This window comes from Xiphophorus couchianus, chromosome 18, assembly GCF_001444195.1.
Source record: "Xiphophorus couchianus chromosome 18, X_couchianus-1.0, whole genome shotgun sequence".
NCBI classification, from domain to species: domain Eukaryota; kingdom Metazoa; phylum Chordata; class Actinopteri; order Cyprinodontiformes; family Poeciliidae; genus Xiphophorus; species Xiphophorus couchianus.
In genome coordinates, this window is record NC_040245.1 from 6,042,872 (window position 1) to 6,059,628 (window position 16,757).

The 16,757-nt window shown below is 38.1% G+C and overlaps 1 protein-coding gene across 1 annotated transcript in view; it reads right to left on the reverse strand.

Moving 5' to 3' along the window:
- Positions 1 to 528: 528 nt before the first annotated feature.
- The window catches only part of maml2 (mastermind like transcriptional coactivator 2), a 53,727-nt gene continuing 37,498 nt past the window's right edge, over positions 529 to 16,757 (reverse strand). The window contains exons 2-5 of the mRNA XM_027998918.1: positions 12,014 to 13,210; positions 2,363 to 2,527; positions 1,685 to 1,793; positions 529 to 1,588 (exon numbers count right to left, since the gene is read on the reverse strand). Of these exons, the coding sequence (XP_027854719.1) occupies positions 762 to 1,588; positions 1,685 to 1,793; positions 2,363 to 2,527; positions 12,014 to 13,210 (2,298 nt within the window). The 3' untranslated portion in view covers positions 529 to 761. The remainder of the gene's footprint in view (positions 1,589 to 1,684; positions 1,794 to 2,362; positions 2,528 to 12,013; positions 13,211 to 16,757) is intronic.

Below are 16,757 nucleotides of genomic sequence, written 5' to 3' on the forward strand. Positions count from 1 at the left end.
ACTTTTTTCTCCATTTGTAGATAATGTTACTCATTCTGTATATCTAGTTTGTTCTTTAATTTCATTAGACTGAGATCTGTGTCTCCTTCACATTGTCAGACAAGTTCTATTTAAGTGATTTTTTTATTCTACAAGTCATTCTACTCTACAGTGAAAGCGTGTAGCGTGTGAAACCTGTCTTTAATGTTAAGTCTTGTTAAAGAAAAAGAAATAAACTTCTATTTTATTCAAATAAATTTTATTACTTACATGTATTATATTCCCTAATTACTATTCCGAGTATTAAATATCACATGAGAAAAATAAGGGTTACATTATTTAAAACAGCATTTTAAACTACCACAGATGAAAATGGCCGAACAATAAGAGAAAACGTTTGTTTTGGAAAATTCAGTGTGGTAAATACTAGAACATGCTAAATGTGGGGTAAGAAACTCAGAGCCAAGTGACTTTAGAAGTAACTTCCTTTTCACAGTGTGTATTTTTTGATGTTATAACAGCACTAATGCATGAAATACAGTCCACAAAAACAGGAAAGCAGTTTCTTGGGGGAATATACTGGAGACAGATATGCGAACACAAACGTACATTTATTTCACAGTAAATACAAAACCAAGAAAATCTGTTTACATGAATAACAATTAATTTGGATTTATAAAATTTTTTTGAACAATACTTACAAATTGTAACCCTTCTACATTACAGATATAAACTCTATCATTTGAGCTGCAGGTACATTTTCTGCAGTCTGTAATCTAAACTTACGAGTGACTTCCCAGAATCTCGTCCAGGTTTATATCTTTCATCCAGTCGTCGTTTCCAGAGCCCGACTTAAGCAGGGAGTCAATGAAGTCTGAGTCTGCATTGATTCCAGGGACTGTGTTGTCCCCTTCCGGGAGGAAGTCAAAGGTCAGACGGTTGGATCTGTTGTTCTGGTAGCTGCTTGAACTGGGACTGGCATCTGGAAAGCTGGCTGCCGGCACCCTTTGTTCAGGAGAGGCGTGGCTCAGGTTTCCCAGAGGGGATGGACAGCCCATCATGGCCTGACTCGGTCTGGCTTGGCCTGCGTCTCCTAGGGATGGCATCCCGGCGTCTGGTGCTACCTGGTTGGGCGGTCCGACGTGCCTCTGCTGGTACGGGTGATTCGGCAGGTCTTGCACACCCTGCAACTGCAGCGGGTTGGGCAGACGCCGAAGTCCAGCTGTCACTTGCTTGTTGGCTGACCCCCAGCTCAGACTGACATTTGTCATCGAGCCTCCTAGATTCTGTACTGGCACCCTGGAGGAATGCAAGTCAGCTGTTGCCCTCTGATGTTGCACACCTGCTACATTGTTCATCCCAAAGGATTTCCCCTGTGTGCTTGGTGCCAGGAACCTCGGTTTACTTTGACTCAGTCCTATACGACCGTGACTGTTTTGCTGCTGGAACTGGCCGATACAAGAACTTGGATGGCAGTCTGGCCTGATACCGAATCTGCGATCCGATGGTAAGGGGCTCATCTTTGAAGTAGGCCCGCTTGAGAGTTGGCAAGATATGGACTGCAGGTTATTGTCAGGACCGTTGCTGGGAGACTGTGCAGGGTTCTGACCTAAAGAGACATAAAAACTAGTCAGTTTCAGGATTACCAGTCGGGACTTACGCTGATGCTAATTTGCATGTACGGTAATGTTTAGAAGCAGAGTACCTGGAAAGATATTTGCTTGCTGAATCCCCACCAAGCTTCTCGACTGCTTGTAATCCGGAGGTGGTCTTGTGAGATGTCGACTGAACTGATCATGTGTGTTATCTTTATCCTGAAAAGCAGAGAAAAATTTAGACATGTACAATGGATGCTTAACGGACTGAAATGATTAATAGGATTAATCGTGATGTATCAATTACAGAAATAATCGTCAACTAATTTATTAATCGATAATAAATCAATTTGTTCTATCCAAAACTCTTCAATTGGCAGTTTTAGCTTCATCTGGTTCCAGTTCCGTAAAAAAAATAAAATAAATCTCCTATCACTTTTTGCTATCAAATTATTAATCAGTTAATCCAGATAATATTCACCAGATTAGCTCTACATTGTATTGATAAGTCAAACAGAAATGCTGACCTTTTCATATGTTGATGTTAGGAGTATTTTTTTAGCTGCAGAAAAAACCTGTTCGCTTTTTATTTGTTACTTCTAATGTATTTCTAATATTGAATAAGTGGTTTATAAGAAATCTGAAAAATTTGTCCATTTTTAAAAATCAGATTAATCGATTAATCATGAAAAATAACTGATAGAAAAACTGATTAGTAAAATAATTGTTAGTTGTAGCCTTTGCTTGACCACTGCTGAACAATTCTCTCAGCTCTAAACGCAGCTTACTGTGTTGCTGATGGAATGCTGCTGCAGGTTAACCTGTCTCTGAATGGGTGGGCCTCTGGCCGGGCCTTTCTGCTGGTTGCTAGGCGCTGACGGCTGCGGTTGTGATGGGGCTGATAGGCCTCCTAAGCTTCCACTGGTGGGCATCCTAGGACCAGCAGGAACAGCCTTTATAGAGGAAAAAATAAAAGATTTTTTAGTGAAGAATCTTAATAGAGTTGGATATCATTTAAAAGCTAATTTATTTCAGTAAATTATTTTAAAAAAGTGAAATTCATTCTATAAATTCATTACACAAAGTCATATGCTTGAAGTGTTTATTTTTGATGATTACAGCTTATAGCTAATAATAAAAACCCTAAATTCAGTTGCTCATAATTTAAAATGCTGAAGACAAATAGAAACATTTTTAATACAGAGATGTCACTCTACTGAAAGCCTATCCATGTACTTTACACTAAATACATTAGTGCATAATTGCAGCATAGTGTAGAGAAGAAAAGCCTGTGAATCTGCTGACGATTAATGCATTGCATGCATGTATTTTTGTCTGTCTCTCATCCTCCATTTGACAATATTTAATACATACCTCTGGTTCAGTAGTGACCTAGCTCAAGATGTGGAACAGTTCTAGTCTATATCATAGATGAGCCTATAGGTGGCGACACTTGAAGCTCTGACTACAGCTACCATTCAAGCCTTGTTAAGTACTAGAATAGATTTGTGCACCTTTTTCTATAACATTTTTCCTTTCACCAAACCTTTCAGTAAAATGCCTGAATGCACAGTCAATTTCCAACTTCTGTAGCAATTACCTTTAGTAAACGGCGTACTTGTGGCAGTTCTCAGTTATTGCTTTACAGCTGTGAAAGCAGCAGTAATATAAATATGTATATGTTTTAATTAATAATATGTTCTCTAATTTTTTAGAGAAACTATATTTTATGACTAATTAACTATATTAACATTGACATCAATTAATACTTATTCTGTGTTGTGAATCTGTAGAGTGAATTTCTGGTTTTTGAATCAAATTGGCAAAATAAATAAATAAATGCATAACATTTTTCATGGTATTTCTGAAAAGTGCAGATGAGTGTGTAAAACATTCAGTCCCTGCCAAGAGTCTTGAAATGAGCCATAACAAGGAAAATCTGAATCAATGCAAAAACACAAATCTACCACAAGAGGGCGAAATCTTACAAGCTACTAAATATCTGTGTGAAATATGCTTTTCAGACTCCAGAATGTGGTCAAGGCTACTCCCTCTGCAGATGAGAAAGGGAGACTCAGAGAGAGAAAGAGAGGCTTTTTTTGGAAAGGGGATGAGCAAAAGAGAGAGAGAGAGAGCGTCCTCCTCAAGGCCTGCCTCTCCCTTGATAATTGTGTCTAAAGAGAGTGGAAAAAATCCCTGAGACAGCAGGAAATGTGTGCCGATGGGAAGTTAAGCGCCAGCGCCGTGACCACCTCCATTTAATAAGCTCTCCTTTACTGATCACTGCGTGCTTTTGGCAGGGAGACATCCCATCCTCTGCAAATCCATTTGGCTCGTGACGCTGATTAAAATGTTGTAGCCTGCCACACTCGGATTTAATTGAGACATCCAAAAACTCCTCCTCGTATGTTTTTGCAGATAAGCTCTCAGCCTCACTGCTGTTTGAGATCTTAGGCTTTCTAGGCGTCAGAGCGGACCGTTCAGGACGCACCAAGAGAACCAAGTGTCGGGCTTGCAATGTGAGGACACCCTCACGCTGCTCACGAAGGAGGTTAATGTGCACTAAATCCAAGTCAACACATTGTGTGTACAGTGTCAGTCATTGTGTTGACTTAAAATGTTTCCCAGGGTGAAATGGATTAGAAATCCAACAGCGCATTTGGAAAAAGCTATTAGAAGACATTTTTAGCAGAAAATGAATAACCACAGGGCGGTGATTTTGTGATCCCTCAAAAGGAATAAAAAAAAGAAAGTGTTTATGTATTTTCACCGCATGAGTGCGTTTGAGCGAATCTAAATGAATGGCCTGACATTGTGAGAAGTAACAACTCAGATTAGAGAATGATGGGGGTAAAACTCATCATGACTTCCAGAGAATTTAACATTTTCTGCCTCTCTGACTGACTTTTACCCACACAGTAAATCAAGACTGGTAATGACGTTGAGAGAAACATCAAAACAGATCTCTCCTTTCTGCTCTGAGGTTTTGATTCACTCTCTCCAATTAGTGATTGTGGAAGAACTGGTGACCATCACTGAAAAACTGTAAAGGGCTCATTCCACCTAACCCTTGTTGTACATAAATATCCAAAGAAGGGGTGTTTTTAACTCGACTCAGTTATCCTTTAATCCTGATGTGTCATAAAGCTGTTTTCCGTGCCCCGCCGCCACCCCCCCCTTTCCCGTTTTTATTCTTCCCAAGCTTGTTTTAAATGAATACCACATGTGGCTCAGGCTCGAGAGCGAGGGAGCCGAGTGATTTAGCCCCTCATCCTGCGGCTGCGCGGGCCTCGCCTGCTCTCACACTGCACTTCCTCCAGTCTTCTCAGGATGCTGTCCCTGGGGAGGGCCTCGGCATCTGGACTTGGCCACTGCTCCTTTTCCCAGGAAACAAGTACTCCCTTCACAGTGCTGCCAGAGTGACCTGCTGGCTCAACCCACTGGGCCCTGCTCTCAGTCTTACTGAAGGAGGTGGTGCCACAAGATCATCAGCAAAATGTTTAGGACACATGGACAAGTTTTGGCAGGTACCCTCTTTCTTGTAGCCATTTCCTGACTTGTAAAGATCAACACACGTTACTTGAATGCCTTGTTCTTTTGACCTTCCCATTTTGACAATGGGTAAGAGCAATTACCCTGTTTCTAGTCCGATTTTTTTCTTAGATAAGCAAGAAGTTACTTCCTATGTCTCGTTAAGAACATATTACCGAATAGGTCGCTATTCGGTAATATGTCTCACTGCTGAAAGTCTCAAGGTGCATTTACAGCAGTCCAGTTTTGTCTGTTTTAATCAAATTCTAGTTTGTTTGTCTAGAAAGTCTGGTTCATTAACAGAGGTGTGAAAGTGCAATTGGACACTGATGTGGATCTCATATCAGCTGGAGTGAACTTCGGTGTGGTATAAATCTGAATGCTAGTCGGACTGGAGACTGCTCCAAAAGCAGGAAGTGAATCGGGTATTCTGGGTAAATAAAACCTAATCAAACAAGAGTCTAGCGATAGCGGGAGAAATGGCTCGTGTTATTTAGCCAAAGACAACAGAAAATTTCTACTCCATTTTTGCTTGAATTTTGTTGAGAAGAAACTTGCGCTCATGTCTTCTTCAGAGGTTTTTGTGTCATTTCCTTGATAATTTCCTGGTGCAGCGCCACCACAGGCAAACAGGTTTTTCAAAGGGTTTAGATTAAAGTGTGACACACTGCAGTGTGAAAGAGAACTGAATCATCTGAAGACACAACAAATGAACCCCAATTGAGCCGAGTCTGCTGGACTATCACCAGACTGTGTCTGAAACCAAATGAACTCTGGTCATGTCAGTGCAGAAACAATTTTCTTTACATTGACTCTTATATCTCAGAGCTTCCTCTGACTTGACATCAAGTCTATTTCACTCAGTAACAGATTTCTCACCGAAGAGTTTTAAGTGTCAGCATGACCTGAAAGTGCTTATTGTGGTGCATTCACAGATTGGAAAAAGCAAAAAATTCTGAGTCCCTGACTTGCTGGTTACAAGTTTATTAAAGAAGCTAATTTCTTGTAGTCACTTTCTAACTGAGTATAAAGATTAACAACCATCTGCCTTACTTGAATGAGATGTTTTTTTGTCTTTCTTATTTTCAATTCTGTGTACAAGCACATATATTTTTGCATGACAGGAAAAAGACAGTTATGAATTATTCATTTAAGGTTTCAACAGGAAGAGAGCCCCCAATTAAAATTCTGCATAGGACCCCAAACAGTTATTGACCCAGGGGTGGCCAATAACTGTTTGGGGTCCTATGCATGTAAACAATAAGGAATCAATAGGCACAGCACCGCTACAATCACAAAACATAATTCAGAAAGTGAATATTAGAAATAAAACTATTAAAAGTCTTAAATAAACACCAATCTGTGTTGGTTCAAATGAAGGTTCACAGATTTGTTCAGCGCAAGGAAGCCCACTGCTGGTCACTGCTGTTACACAGAGGGATCAAGCTGTTCTTTCAGGACTTTTATTTCTCTGGCATTATTAATTCAGCTTGGAAAAGATTTTGCTCTTTATTTTTTCCTTTTCCTCATTAGCTAGATTTTTAACCCTGTCCCAGCTGACTGCGACAGACAAACACCATTATCTGCATTTTTGAACAGACGTTCTAAAATTACAATGCGGCTCTTGTTTGTTTTCTCTGTTACTTTTTCAACTTCAATATGAGCACTGTGTTTGCATAATTTGTTCAAAACAAAAAAGCTCATGTAAAATACAAGGTCCTAGGGGAAGATGTCCCAGAAACCTTACCCCCTTTGAACTGTACTGCAGTCTCATAACATCAATATCTTAAGTCCTGAGGTTATTCAAAGGGCTTTGGAAGAGTCTGTTTTGTTTTTTTTTCGTCTAATTTATCAAAGTACATTTTTAAGACTTTTTTTTTATGATGCGTTAGTTTTTATTTGTGTTCTGGAATCATTTCATCTTGTAAACATTAAAATAATACAGTTCTATGTATTAGAACTGTATTGTCGTCTAGGTCTGCATGACACAGATAATGGTGCCAAAAATATTAAAAGTTGGACTGTAGTGACAAGAGAGAAATAGACTACGTTTGAAAATGTGAATTTGTTTCAACCAATAATATTGGAAATCCCATTTGCCCTAATATCGTCTTTCCAACAGACTAAATATTACAGTTCAAGCCAGATGTGTTTAAAACCATCCTTTCTGTGCTACTGAAAAAATTAAGAGAGTAGAAATGTAGTCAAGTGTCTGCTCAAAGTTTTGTTAATGACATCAATAAAAATCTGTATTGTTCTATGAAAACTGACAGAACATAACCAAAACCCAGACATCACTTTGACGATCGTCAGGATTGTTGCGGATGACGTCCGTGTTGACAGGTCTCCTCCTATTGTCCCAGCTAAGCATTCGAGCCGTGTCAGCACGAGGAACGAGAAACGGCAGCTGCTGTTGCTGTCGGTGAGATGGAAATGTCATAAAATAGAAAGAGCTTCTCTGTACCTCTCTCTTTTAGCTCTCGTCGCACACAAGGCTGCTGCATTTAAAAATCAGGTCAAACTGAATATCCTGCCTCTGGCGGCTCTGACATGCTGGTAAAACGACTCGCTATGGCTGTATCGCTGGAATCCCACAGCATGTTTGGATAACAGTTTCCATCTTCTGCCTCCAGTTTGCTGTAAATTCAGATGCTCATTCAGACATCTGCAATGTCATTTTGCCAAAATGACACCAAATTTAATTTCATATGAGCTGAAATTAAATTTAATGGAATGGGCAGAGATATCTGCAACATTTTTTTTTTCCTGTTTTCCATCAGTGTAATAACTTTATTCTATAATTTTTTAAATATGTGCTTATCAATTTAGAAGTACAGCTAAAAATATATAAATATTGTGAAAATAAATTGAAACTGAAATATACAGAATCATTGCACTTAGAGTGAAATATTTCAACACTTTTTATTTCTTATAATTTTTGATGATTATGGCTTGCAGATAATAAAGATCTAAAATTCAGCGTCTCCTATATTTTGGGTGTTGTTTAAAAGTTGAGTGGAAGGAAAAGGCACCCAAGCAGGTGAGATAATTGATCTCCTCCAGGCCACAGCGCATTAATGTGGTAACTCAAACTAAACGATCCCCGACCAAGTACTGAGCGTATTGAAATGAACATACTTTTCAGAAGCCTCATATATCTGTTTAAAACATAATTTTCTAACTTCTTGAGTAATATGGTAAATTTCTGAGACTAAGTCTTTTGAGCCTTCATTATCTGTAAGCCATAATCAGCAAAATTACAATAGAGACTTGAAATATTTCATTTAATAATGAAAATGAATCTATTTTATGAGTTTCACTTTCTGAAATGAGTGGAAAAATTACACATTTTTATGTTTGTACTTAAAACTTTAAAAAAAACATGCATGTGTTTCGTTAACTTACACTTTTTTACTATGTTTACCAAAGTTTTGTTTATTAGCTGTATTTCTAATTTCTTATCCTAATCATGTTTAGTCTACATTGACAGACTGAAATGTCTCTTGGGGCATTTTCACCTCTATTTCTGTATGATTCCTATAAGCTTTATGCTTTAATATAAAGATTTAATCAGATAAATGTGGCGCCGTCAGGCATCTGGAAATTGTACATAAAGATGCAGTATGTTTGGAGGCACACATTGCATGTATTGTATATTTACCTCCACTACCTAAAATGTTATGAGGTCAGAAGCTTCCAAAGTTGTGACATCATGTTGACTTTTCCAGAAAACTTTTAAAAGCGCAGCAATCATTGTGTTGGTCAATCTCTGAATATGAAGTTAGCAACAACATATTCTTATACTTCTATTATTCTGACACCAAATAAATTCAATGCTATCCTGATGAATAATATATATATATATTTGTCTCTTCTCCCTCTTTTTTTGTATTTGTGGTTTACAAATGTATGTATTATTTAAGGAATTTATTTATTTTATACTTTTTTTTTGTTTTTTTACAAATTGTAAGCAGTCTTATCTCTTTCACGTCTTTTCTTGTGCGATTTTAATAATTTGATCAGTTTTTAATTTTTTTGTACTTAGCTTGGATGGAGGGCAGTTTTTAAAACATCTTCTATTGCAGAAAGTTGCATGAAAGATGCAAGAATGACTGAAGAACATCTAGATAGTAGATGAAGAGCGTTAAAGCATGATTTGCCATTCACTCGTTTACTTCGATGTCTAAAACTCCCTTCCTTTTCTCCTCCTTCTCCCATCCTCCCCCGGTCGCTCAGGCACTTCCCTTGATCTGCACACTTTACAAGAGCTTTCTGTGTGGCTCACATTATCATTTCACACAAAGGCAGTCGCAGATAGTGTTGGCGCATAAAATGAAAGAAGGGACAGTCTAAATCTCCTCCAATCATAACAAATCAGCGATTCAACCTCCGGCACCAGGCTAAGAAGATTACTGTCATTTTCCACCACTTGTCCCTTGTAGCTAACAACCTCCAATTAGCAAATCCCGCTGCGCATATCTGCGCCCTGACAGGGAGCCACCGCGACAAGCAAAGAAATTAGAAGTTCTGCATGTTAATTCGCCATGCTCTGGCAATCTGTGTCAACGTCAAAACACTTGCAGGGGACAGACGTTTCGAAGGGACTCGCAGCAGCCAAGGTGGAGACATTAGGAAGAGCAGGTCCCAAAACAAACAGAACTACATTAGAGCTGTTTGAGGCAGCGGGGCGGCTGCAAACCGGGGGAAACCGAGTGAAGACGACTCCAAATATGAAGTCTGACTAAGCAGTGTGTTACTTTTACTGTACCTATGTGTGTGATTTTGCTTTCAAATGGTATTTATATGCGTTTCATAGCAACACTACAGATTATGGATGTAATTGTAACCACTTGTCTTAATTTTTCAATATTTGGCGATACATTCTGTGCACTACTCACTTACTGGCTTCTTTGTGAGATTTGTAAAAAAAAAAAAAAAAAAAAGAAATAGAATCCATTCAATACATTAAAAACTGAAAAATAGATTTAAAAAAATATTACTTCTAAGTTTAGTTTAAAAATGAAGAAATCATAAGTGCCACCAACAAAACTGTTGGTGGTGCAAATAAATGTAACTGAAGCATTTTTGTAATTTTTCCTTTTCATTTTACAATGATCAATGTTTAGGAAACATCTAATTAGTAATCTGTGGCTTCCTCACTTATTGGGCACAAAAATGAATATATTCAAGTGATTTTATTAATTTATTATTTCTTTTAATGGATTTTGTGTATTTAGTACGGTGTCCTTGGGTGCCGGGAAAGGCGCTTTCAAAAATATAAAATGTATTAAATTGGCCTGTCAATACTGACTGACTGCGACTACTCTTTAAAAACTGAAATGAGAACATATAATAACATGAATAACTTTTTTTCCAGCTTTCCTGCCACCATTAATTCTTCTTAATAGGAGCAAAGGTAACATCAGAATCCAAATAGCTTTGTTGGCCAAGATTGTGCGAAAAAACAAGGAATTTGACTTAATTTTCAAGCACTCAGAGCGTACAGACATACAGTACAGACCAAAAGTTTGGACACACCTTTCTAATTCAATGGGTTTTCTTTATTTTCATGACTATTTATAAGGCAAGAAATCCCACTTATTAACCTGACAGGGCACACCTATGAAGTGAAAACCATTTCAGGTGACGACCTCTTGAAGCTCATCAAGAAAATGCAGAGTGTGTGCAAAGCAGTAATCACAGCAAAAGGTTGCTACTTTGAAGAAACTAGAATATAAGGGGTATTTTCAGTTGTTTTACACTTTTTTGTTCAGTGCATATTTCCACATGTGTTATTCATAGTTTTGATGCCTTCAGTGTGAATCTACAATGTCAATAGTCATGAAAATAAAGGAAACTCATTGAATTAAAAGGTGTGTCCAAACGTTTGGTCTGTACTGTAAGTGTAAATGTTTAAACTTTACGACAACTAAAGTAAGGATAAAAGAACAATACATCCGTATTTGCAGTCAAATAATTAGTTTTCTTTGCTTTTTAAAATTCTTTTCCAGTGAGTGTTAAATACATTTTTGTCTAATATTTTAAAAAATACATTACAGAGTTGATATTTTAAATTGTCCTCAGCATTACATTAGGAATTAGCAGTGTAAGCTCCACTGGTATTTGTAAAATACCAGTCGATGCGTATTTGATGACAGCGGCCACTGTGGCTCAATGGGAAGAGTAGAGATTTTGTGGTCAGACGTTTCTGGGATCAATTCCAGTTTTCTTACTTACCACATGTAAGTGTGCCCCTGGACAAGGCTCTAAACCCCACTCTGCATATCGATGGATGAAAGTGAGTGCTACTGGGTGAAAGTGACTCTAGTGCTTTGAGTGATCAGAAAAGTGCTGCACCACGTGTCAAAAAAGTCCAGGGTGCTGTATAATACGAGATTTGTAAATTAAAGCTTCCATAAACAGCCATGTAATTAAAAACTGTTTTGCCTTTTTATGGAACAAACTTTTAGAAAACTGTAAAACAGCCAAAACACTGAGTTCCTTTAAATCAAGACTAAAACCCCATTTACTTAAAGCTGCATCTGATTCTTAATAACTGGAGCTTTGATAAATATATTTGATGTATATTTGCTTGATAATTTTGATGATGGCATTTGACAAAATGTAACGTTTTTTGCTGTTTCGTAATTAAATACTCTATTACGTTTTTATGGTGTAAAGCACTTTGAACTGCCTTGCTGCTGAAATGTGCTAATGTGCAAACACACTTGAATTAATCCAATTGTTCTTGATAAGGACAATCAGCTCTGCTCTATTTGTGAAAAGTATTTCATGTGTAGTAGAATTAAATGAATTTAATTATTTTTCATTCTAGTCTTGAACTTTTCAAGCTTAAATCTACATTTTATAATCTTAAAGAGGAGATAATACCTGACTGAAGGTCTTACCTGTTGCTGTTGAGGCATTCTGAATGGCAGTCCAGCAGAAACTGACTTGGGTTGTAAACAGACGGCACTCGACGTTGAGATCTGTTGGTTCTGGAAATGGAGAGCTGAATGTGCCTGGTTCTGGCTCGGCGATGGTGACTGTTGATGCTGCTCCGTCTTGGTCATCGAGTTTGTCATGATAGACATGGACTGACTGGTGGAATGAGAAACTTTGGGGCTGAAGTGCAACGTGGGCTTGGAACTGAGACCTTTCATGTCTAGCTGATGGGAGCCATTGTGCCCATTTGACTTAAACAGGCAGTTGCTGATGCCTTTATTATGAGAGCCCATCTTCTGCTGGTTGAGTGTGGCCTGGTTAGAGACTTTTGCTTTGGCGAAGCTGCTGGTGGTGGGTTGAGGGCTCATGGTTGTAGTCCAGCTGGTCATTCCTACATGCTGGGTCTGGTGCTGGTGATGTAGAAGAGCACCTGGTTGCTGCTGGTTTGCTGCCATCTGCTTGAGCTGCTGTGCGTGGGATATTTCCGGCCAGCAGGGCATGGTTCTGCTGTGTCCGGTCTGGGCATTGCCTTTCTGCGACGTGTTGGTAGAGGCGGTGCTGTTCAATGTGAATGAGGGACCTGCTGAGGCCGGTCGAAGCTGCGGTGAACCATTGTGGCCCTGTCCGAAATCTTGCGAGTGCTCCGTCTTTATCACCTTGTCCACCGGGGAACACAGAGTGGCTGCTGCTCCTGCTGAATTTGGCCGACCTAGATCCAAACCAAAGGTATCGTCCTGCTTTAGAATCTTCTCAAACTCAAAATCATTCAGAGGAGGCACGGACTTTGTCAGTTCATCAAACAGCTCCTGGAGTTCTGGGTCAATTTGCCCGCTACCTTCATCTTTGAAGTCGAAAATCATCTCAGAGTTTGAGTGGCCACAAGACTGAATCTCTTGGGGCTCCTTTTTCATTTCTTTCAGAGTCATGTGGAACATGTCAGACCCTATTCCATGGGGCATCATATAGTTCTTCCTCTGCAAGCCAATGGTTGAGGACCCTTGCAGAGGGTGGGTTAAGTTGTGGTTGCAGGAACCCTGACCCAGGCCACTTGCGTCCAAACGGACACGCTTAAAGTCGGATCCTGAGAATGCACAAGAGAGGCCGTTCTGCTTCAGTCCTGGTGTGTTTCCTTCCATTTTCCTTCGCAAAGATCCTTGAAGCTACAACACACAAAAGAGTAACATATTAGTAATTCAAACATTCAATCAATCCATTTTCCATTCAACTTTGCAGTTGAGGCACTGCTGTTAGTAGTAGGAAATCTGATCAACTAGTGAAATTCAGGAAGAGGCTTTTCTCAACAGAAGACCTATTTACCAGTATAATAAAGATAGGCATTTCTTACAAATACAGTTTTGTAGCATATAATATTACACACGGGGTGGTTACTAAGATCAAGATATTGAAAGGTTTTAAAAAGTTGCAATTTCAAAACCACAAGAAAGTTCCTCTAAAAAGTTACTACAATTTTAAGTAGGGCTGAAATGATTAATTATGGTGAATCAATTATTGTAGTAAACATCCATAATTTTAGTTTAATCATTAACTGGAGTATAGAGATAAAAAAAAAGTTATTTGCTAAAAGAATAACATATGTGGTGGCTTAAGGTGTATTAGTAATAACAATCTACAAGGGATGACTTTATAACACTATAAATTCCCAGCACAGCAAAAAGGTATATCTGCTTATTGAGGTTCTGATAACTGCTACCAAATTTAGCAGGTGTTTGTGCTACAATTTTTTTAATAACATAGAATTTGTTGCTGTTTGTTGTAAATAAAAGCAACTAGATAATAAAAATCTATTTATTTACATAACTGTAAATCCCCCAATCACATAAAAGTAATAGATAATTTCAAATAAGAAGCATATTTAAACATTTGGAGAACAGAAATGAGGCAGTAAAGACACGTTTGATTATGTAGTTCGAGGCAGTGAATGGGATGAGAAGATGGTTAGGAATCTGATACAGACTGTGGAAGGGAAGAATAGCTTCTTTGTCTGTTTCCCTCATTTGCATACATTATATTTTCCACCATTGTGCTTGGTTAGATGGCAGAGTTTCCTTTGTGGCTGAGATTCTGCTTAACATGCTGGTGCAGATATCTGATTTCCTTTTGTGCCATGCTCATCTCTTCATTTACGCATAAATATATAGCCTGACTCACAGCTCCAGTCACTCTGCTGTACTCCACAAAACTATTATCCATTAGCAAAGCAAAACACTGAACCAATTATTTTTATGAACTTGTTCACAAAATAATAAATCTTAATCTTCATCTGATGATAAGTTATTGACAACAATCCATTAGAAACAAGCAGCTTACTGTTAATCTCTGACTGTTGTTTATGCATACAAAAACAAACTTGTCCTGCCATGTCTTAATGTGGCAGCTGCATGGAAACAAAATGGCTCTGGTTGTAGTCCAACCTGCATACGGGAGAGCAGTATCACTGTTTGTTGTCAGTTTCACTGTAGGAACAAATTTGATTCATTTTCACCTGCTGGCAAACATTGCATTAAGATGATTCACCACCAGAGGGTTAGAGCAAATTCTGCACTTCATTACATGCCAAGCCAGCATTACCTCTGCTGCTACAACTGTGTTTGCATTTAAAATTTTTTATGAAATTCTGATTCCATGAATGTGTTTTACTTTGTTTAGTGAGCTGCAGGAAACTTTCCACCTCAGTGGACAATAAAGTTTTATCCATAGAATATAATAGAATTACTGTCCAGATTTAAGGTCTGCATCTCACAAAGCTTTTTATGAGAACTAATAATATTCTTTTGTTGCGTTACTAAGTTTGACTCTGCTGTTTGTTATGGATCTGTCATATTCTTTTATGTTGTTCTTGTGACAATGACAATAAAGATTTATCTTATCTATCTTATCTTAAAACACTAAAATATGCAACAAGTACACCAGAGTGTTTAACATAATGTGATCATTAAACATTGTGTTAATGGGGCGTGCTGTGGGGGTTAGCACGCCCCACGTTTGGAGGCCTTAGTCCTCGACGAGGACGTCGCGGGTTCGGCTCCCGGTCCCAACGACTTTTGCCGCATGTCTTCCCCCTCTCCTCACCCTCCTTCCTGTCTGCGTACTGTCGAAAAAATACGAGCCACTAGCGCTGCAAAAACTCTTCGGACAAAAAAATGGAAAAAACCCCCCAAAAAACAAAAAAACATTGTGTTAATAGGGAGTGTCCATAGTATTGCCTGTGGGGTTCCTATTAGGGTATTTTTAAAAGATGGATATCAGAGAACAAAAAAACTCAATTTTCAAAATGTGTTGTTGGCGTACTGTCTATAAGTCATCAGTCTCTAATGAGCTTTTTTATTCAAAAATTCAACTTGCTTTTTCAAGTGCAAGCCTAACAAAGCTGCATTTAAGTCAACCACATTATTTTGTTGCTCTAACAAACCAGAGTTTTCCTTAGTAATTAAAGTACTTTCCACCATTTACAACATACTGCCTGTGTGATGTCATCTGCTCATTAAATGCTTAATCATTCAAAGTGCAAGTTTATTGCACACACTATTAACTAGCACTGTTTAGAAGAGCCAAATTACCAACAGGTTATTTCAAAATGGAAAGTAAACTATTGCTGGCCAACTACTTAAGCAAACCGCTCCTAACTAGCTGAATTTAATAGATTTTTCTTTGTTTTCTTTTATTTAATTTTTAAAAAAATTTTTACATTCTTGAACAGTATCTCTTTTTATTTGGTATTGACTGACAATTGGTCTTAGATTTCTTGGCAAAACTCTTTTCCCAATACTTCCTGTAACCCAAGCGGCTGCAGCGAGGTTTAAAACTTACAAATAGAAACTGAGTTTTCCATGTCAATCTAAATATTGTTCCCATTTTACAATGAAATCCACAGTTTAAGAGAGATTGCAATGGCTGCTGTTTACGAACCAGAAGAATGAATTTTGCTTTAAGTTTTGACTGCTCATAGTTAACGGAAGCTGTATTTAAATGTTTTACAAGTTATTCTAACTAACACGCTAATGTTAGCTTAGATCTCCAGCCTATAACTCAAGTTTACTGAGGGCTTTAGCTGTAGAGTCAGCTGTTAATATACATAGGGCAGCCCTGCACTCCTGTTTGAACAAAATATAAATAGGAAAAAGGGGCTAAAAATGTTTATGGAAAAACATGTAAAAATTAAATATGTCCATATCTTTGTTCTTTCAGGTGAAGCCAAACATTTCCAGAGGGAGCAGGTGACCACTGAAGAGAACCACATTGGTGACAATATTAACGTTGATTAATTCAGATGCGTGAAAAATGGTTAACAGCAGCTTTAAGAGGAAGCAAGTAGGCATCTGTAAGAGGCTTGAAAAATGTAATTTGCAGCAGAGAGAGCAGCTTGATTAGCTGATGTACTGATCTGAGGCCTTGAAATTGCTTAGCTTGCCTAAACTCTGTAAAATCAAATCACAGATCAGTGAATGCAGAAGCACACCACAGTGTAACAGTCAGGAAACCTATAATATGGGTCCCCAGGACAGTTGAAGCATTAAGCAGTGAATTGTAATGTACAAGCAAGTAATAAATAACTTTGGATGTTTAGTTTCTAGTATCAGTTTTGTAAACTCTCACATTATTAGTGTTATTTTAATCATTTACCTTCATTGGGACAGTTATTACAGAAAGTGTTTTAAATATTGTGAAATGTTACCGTAGAATTTCCTT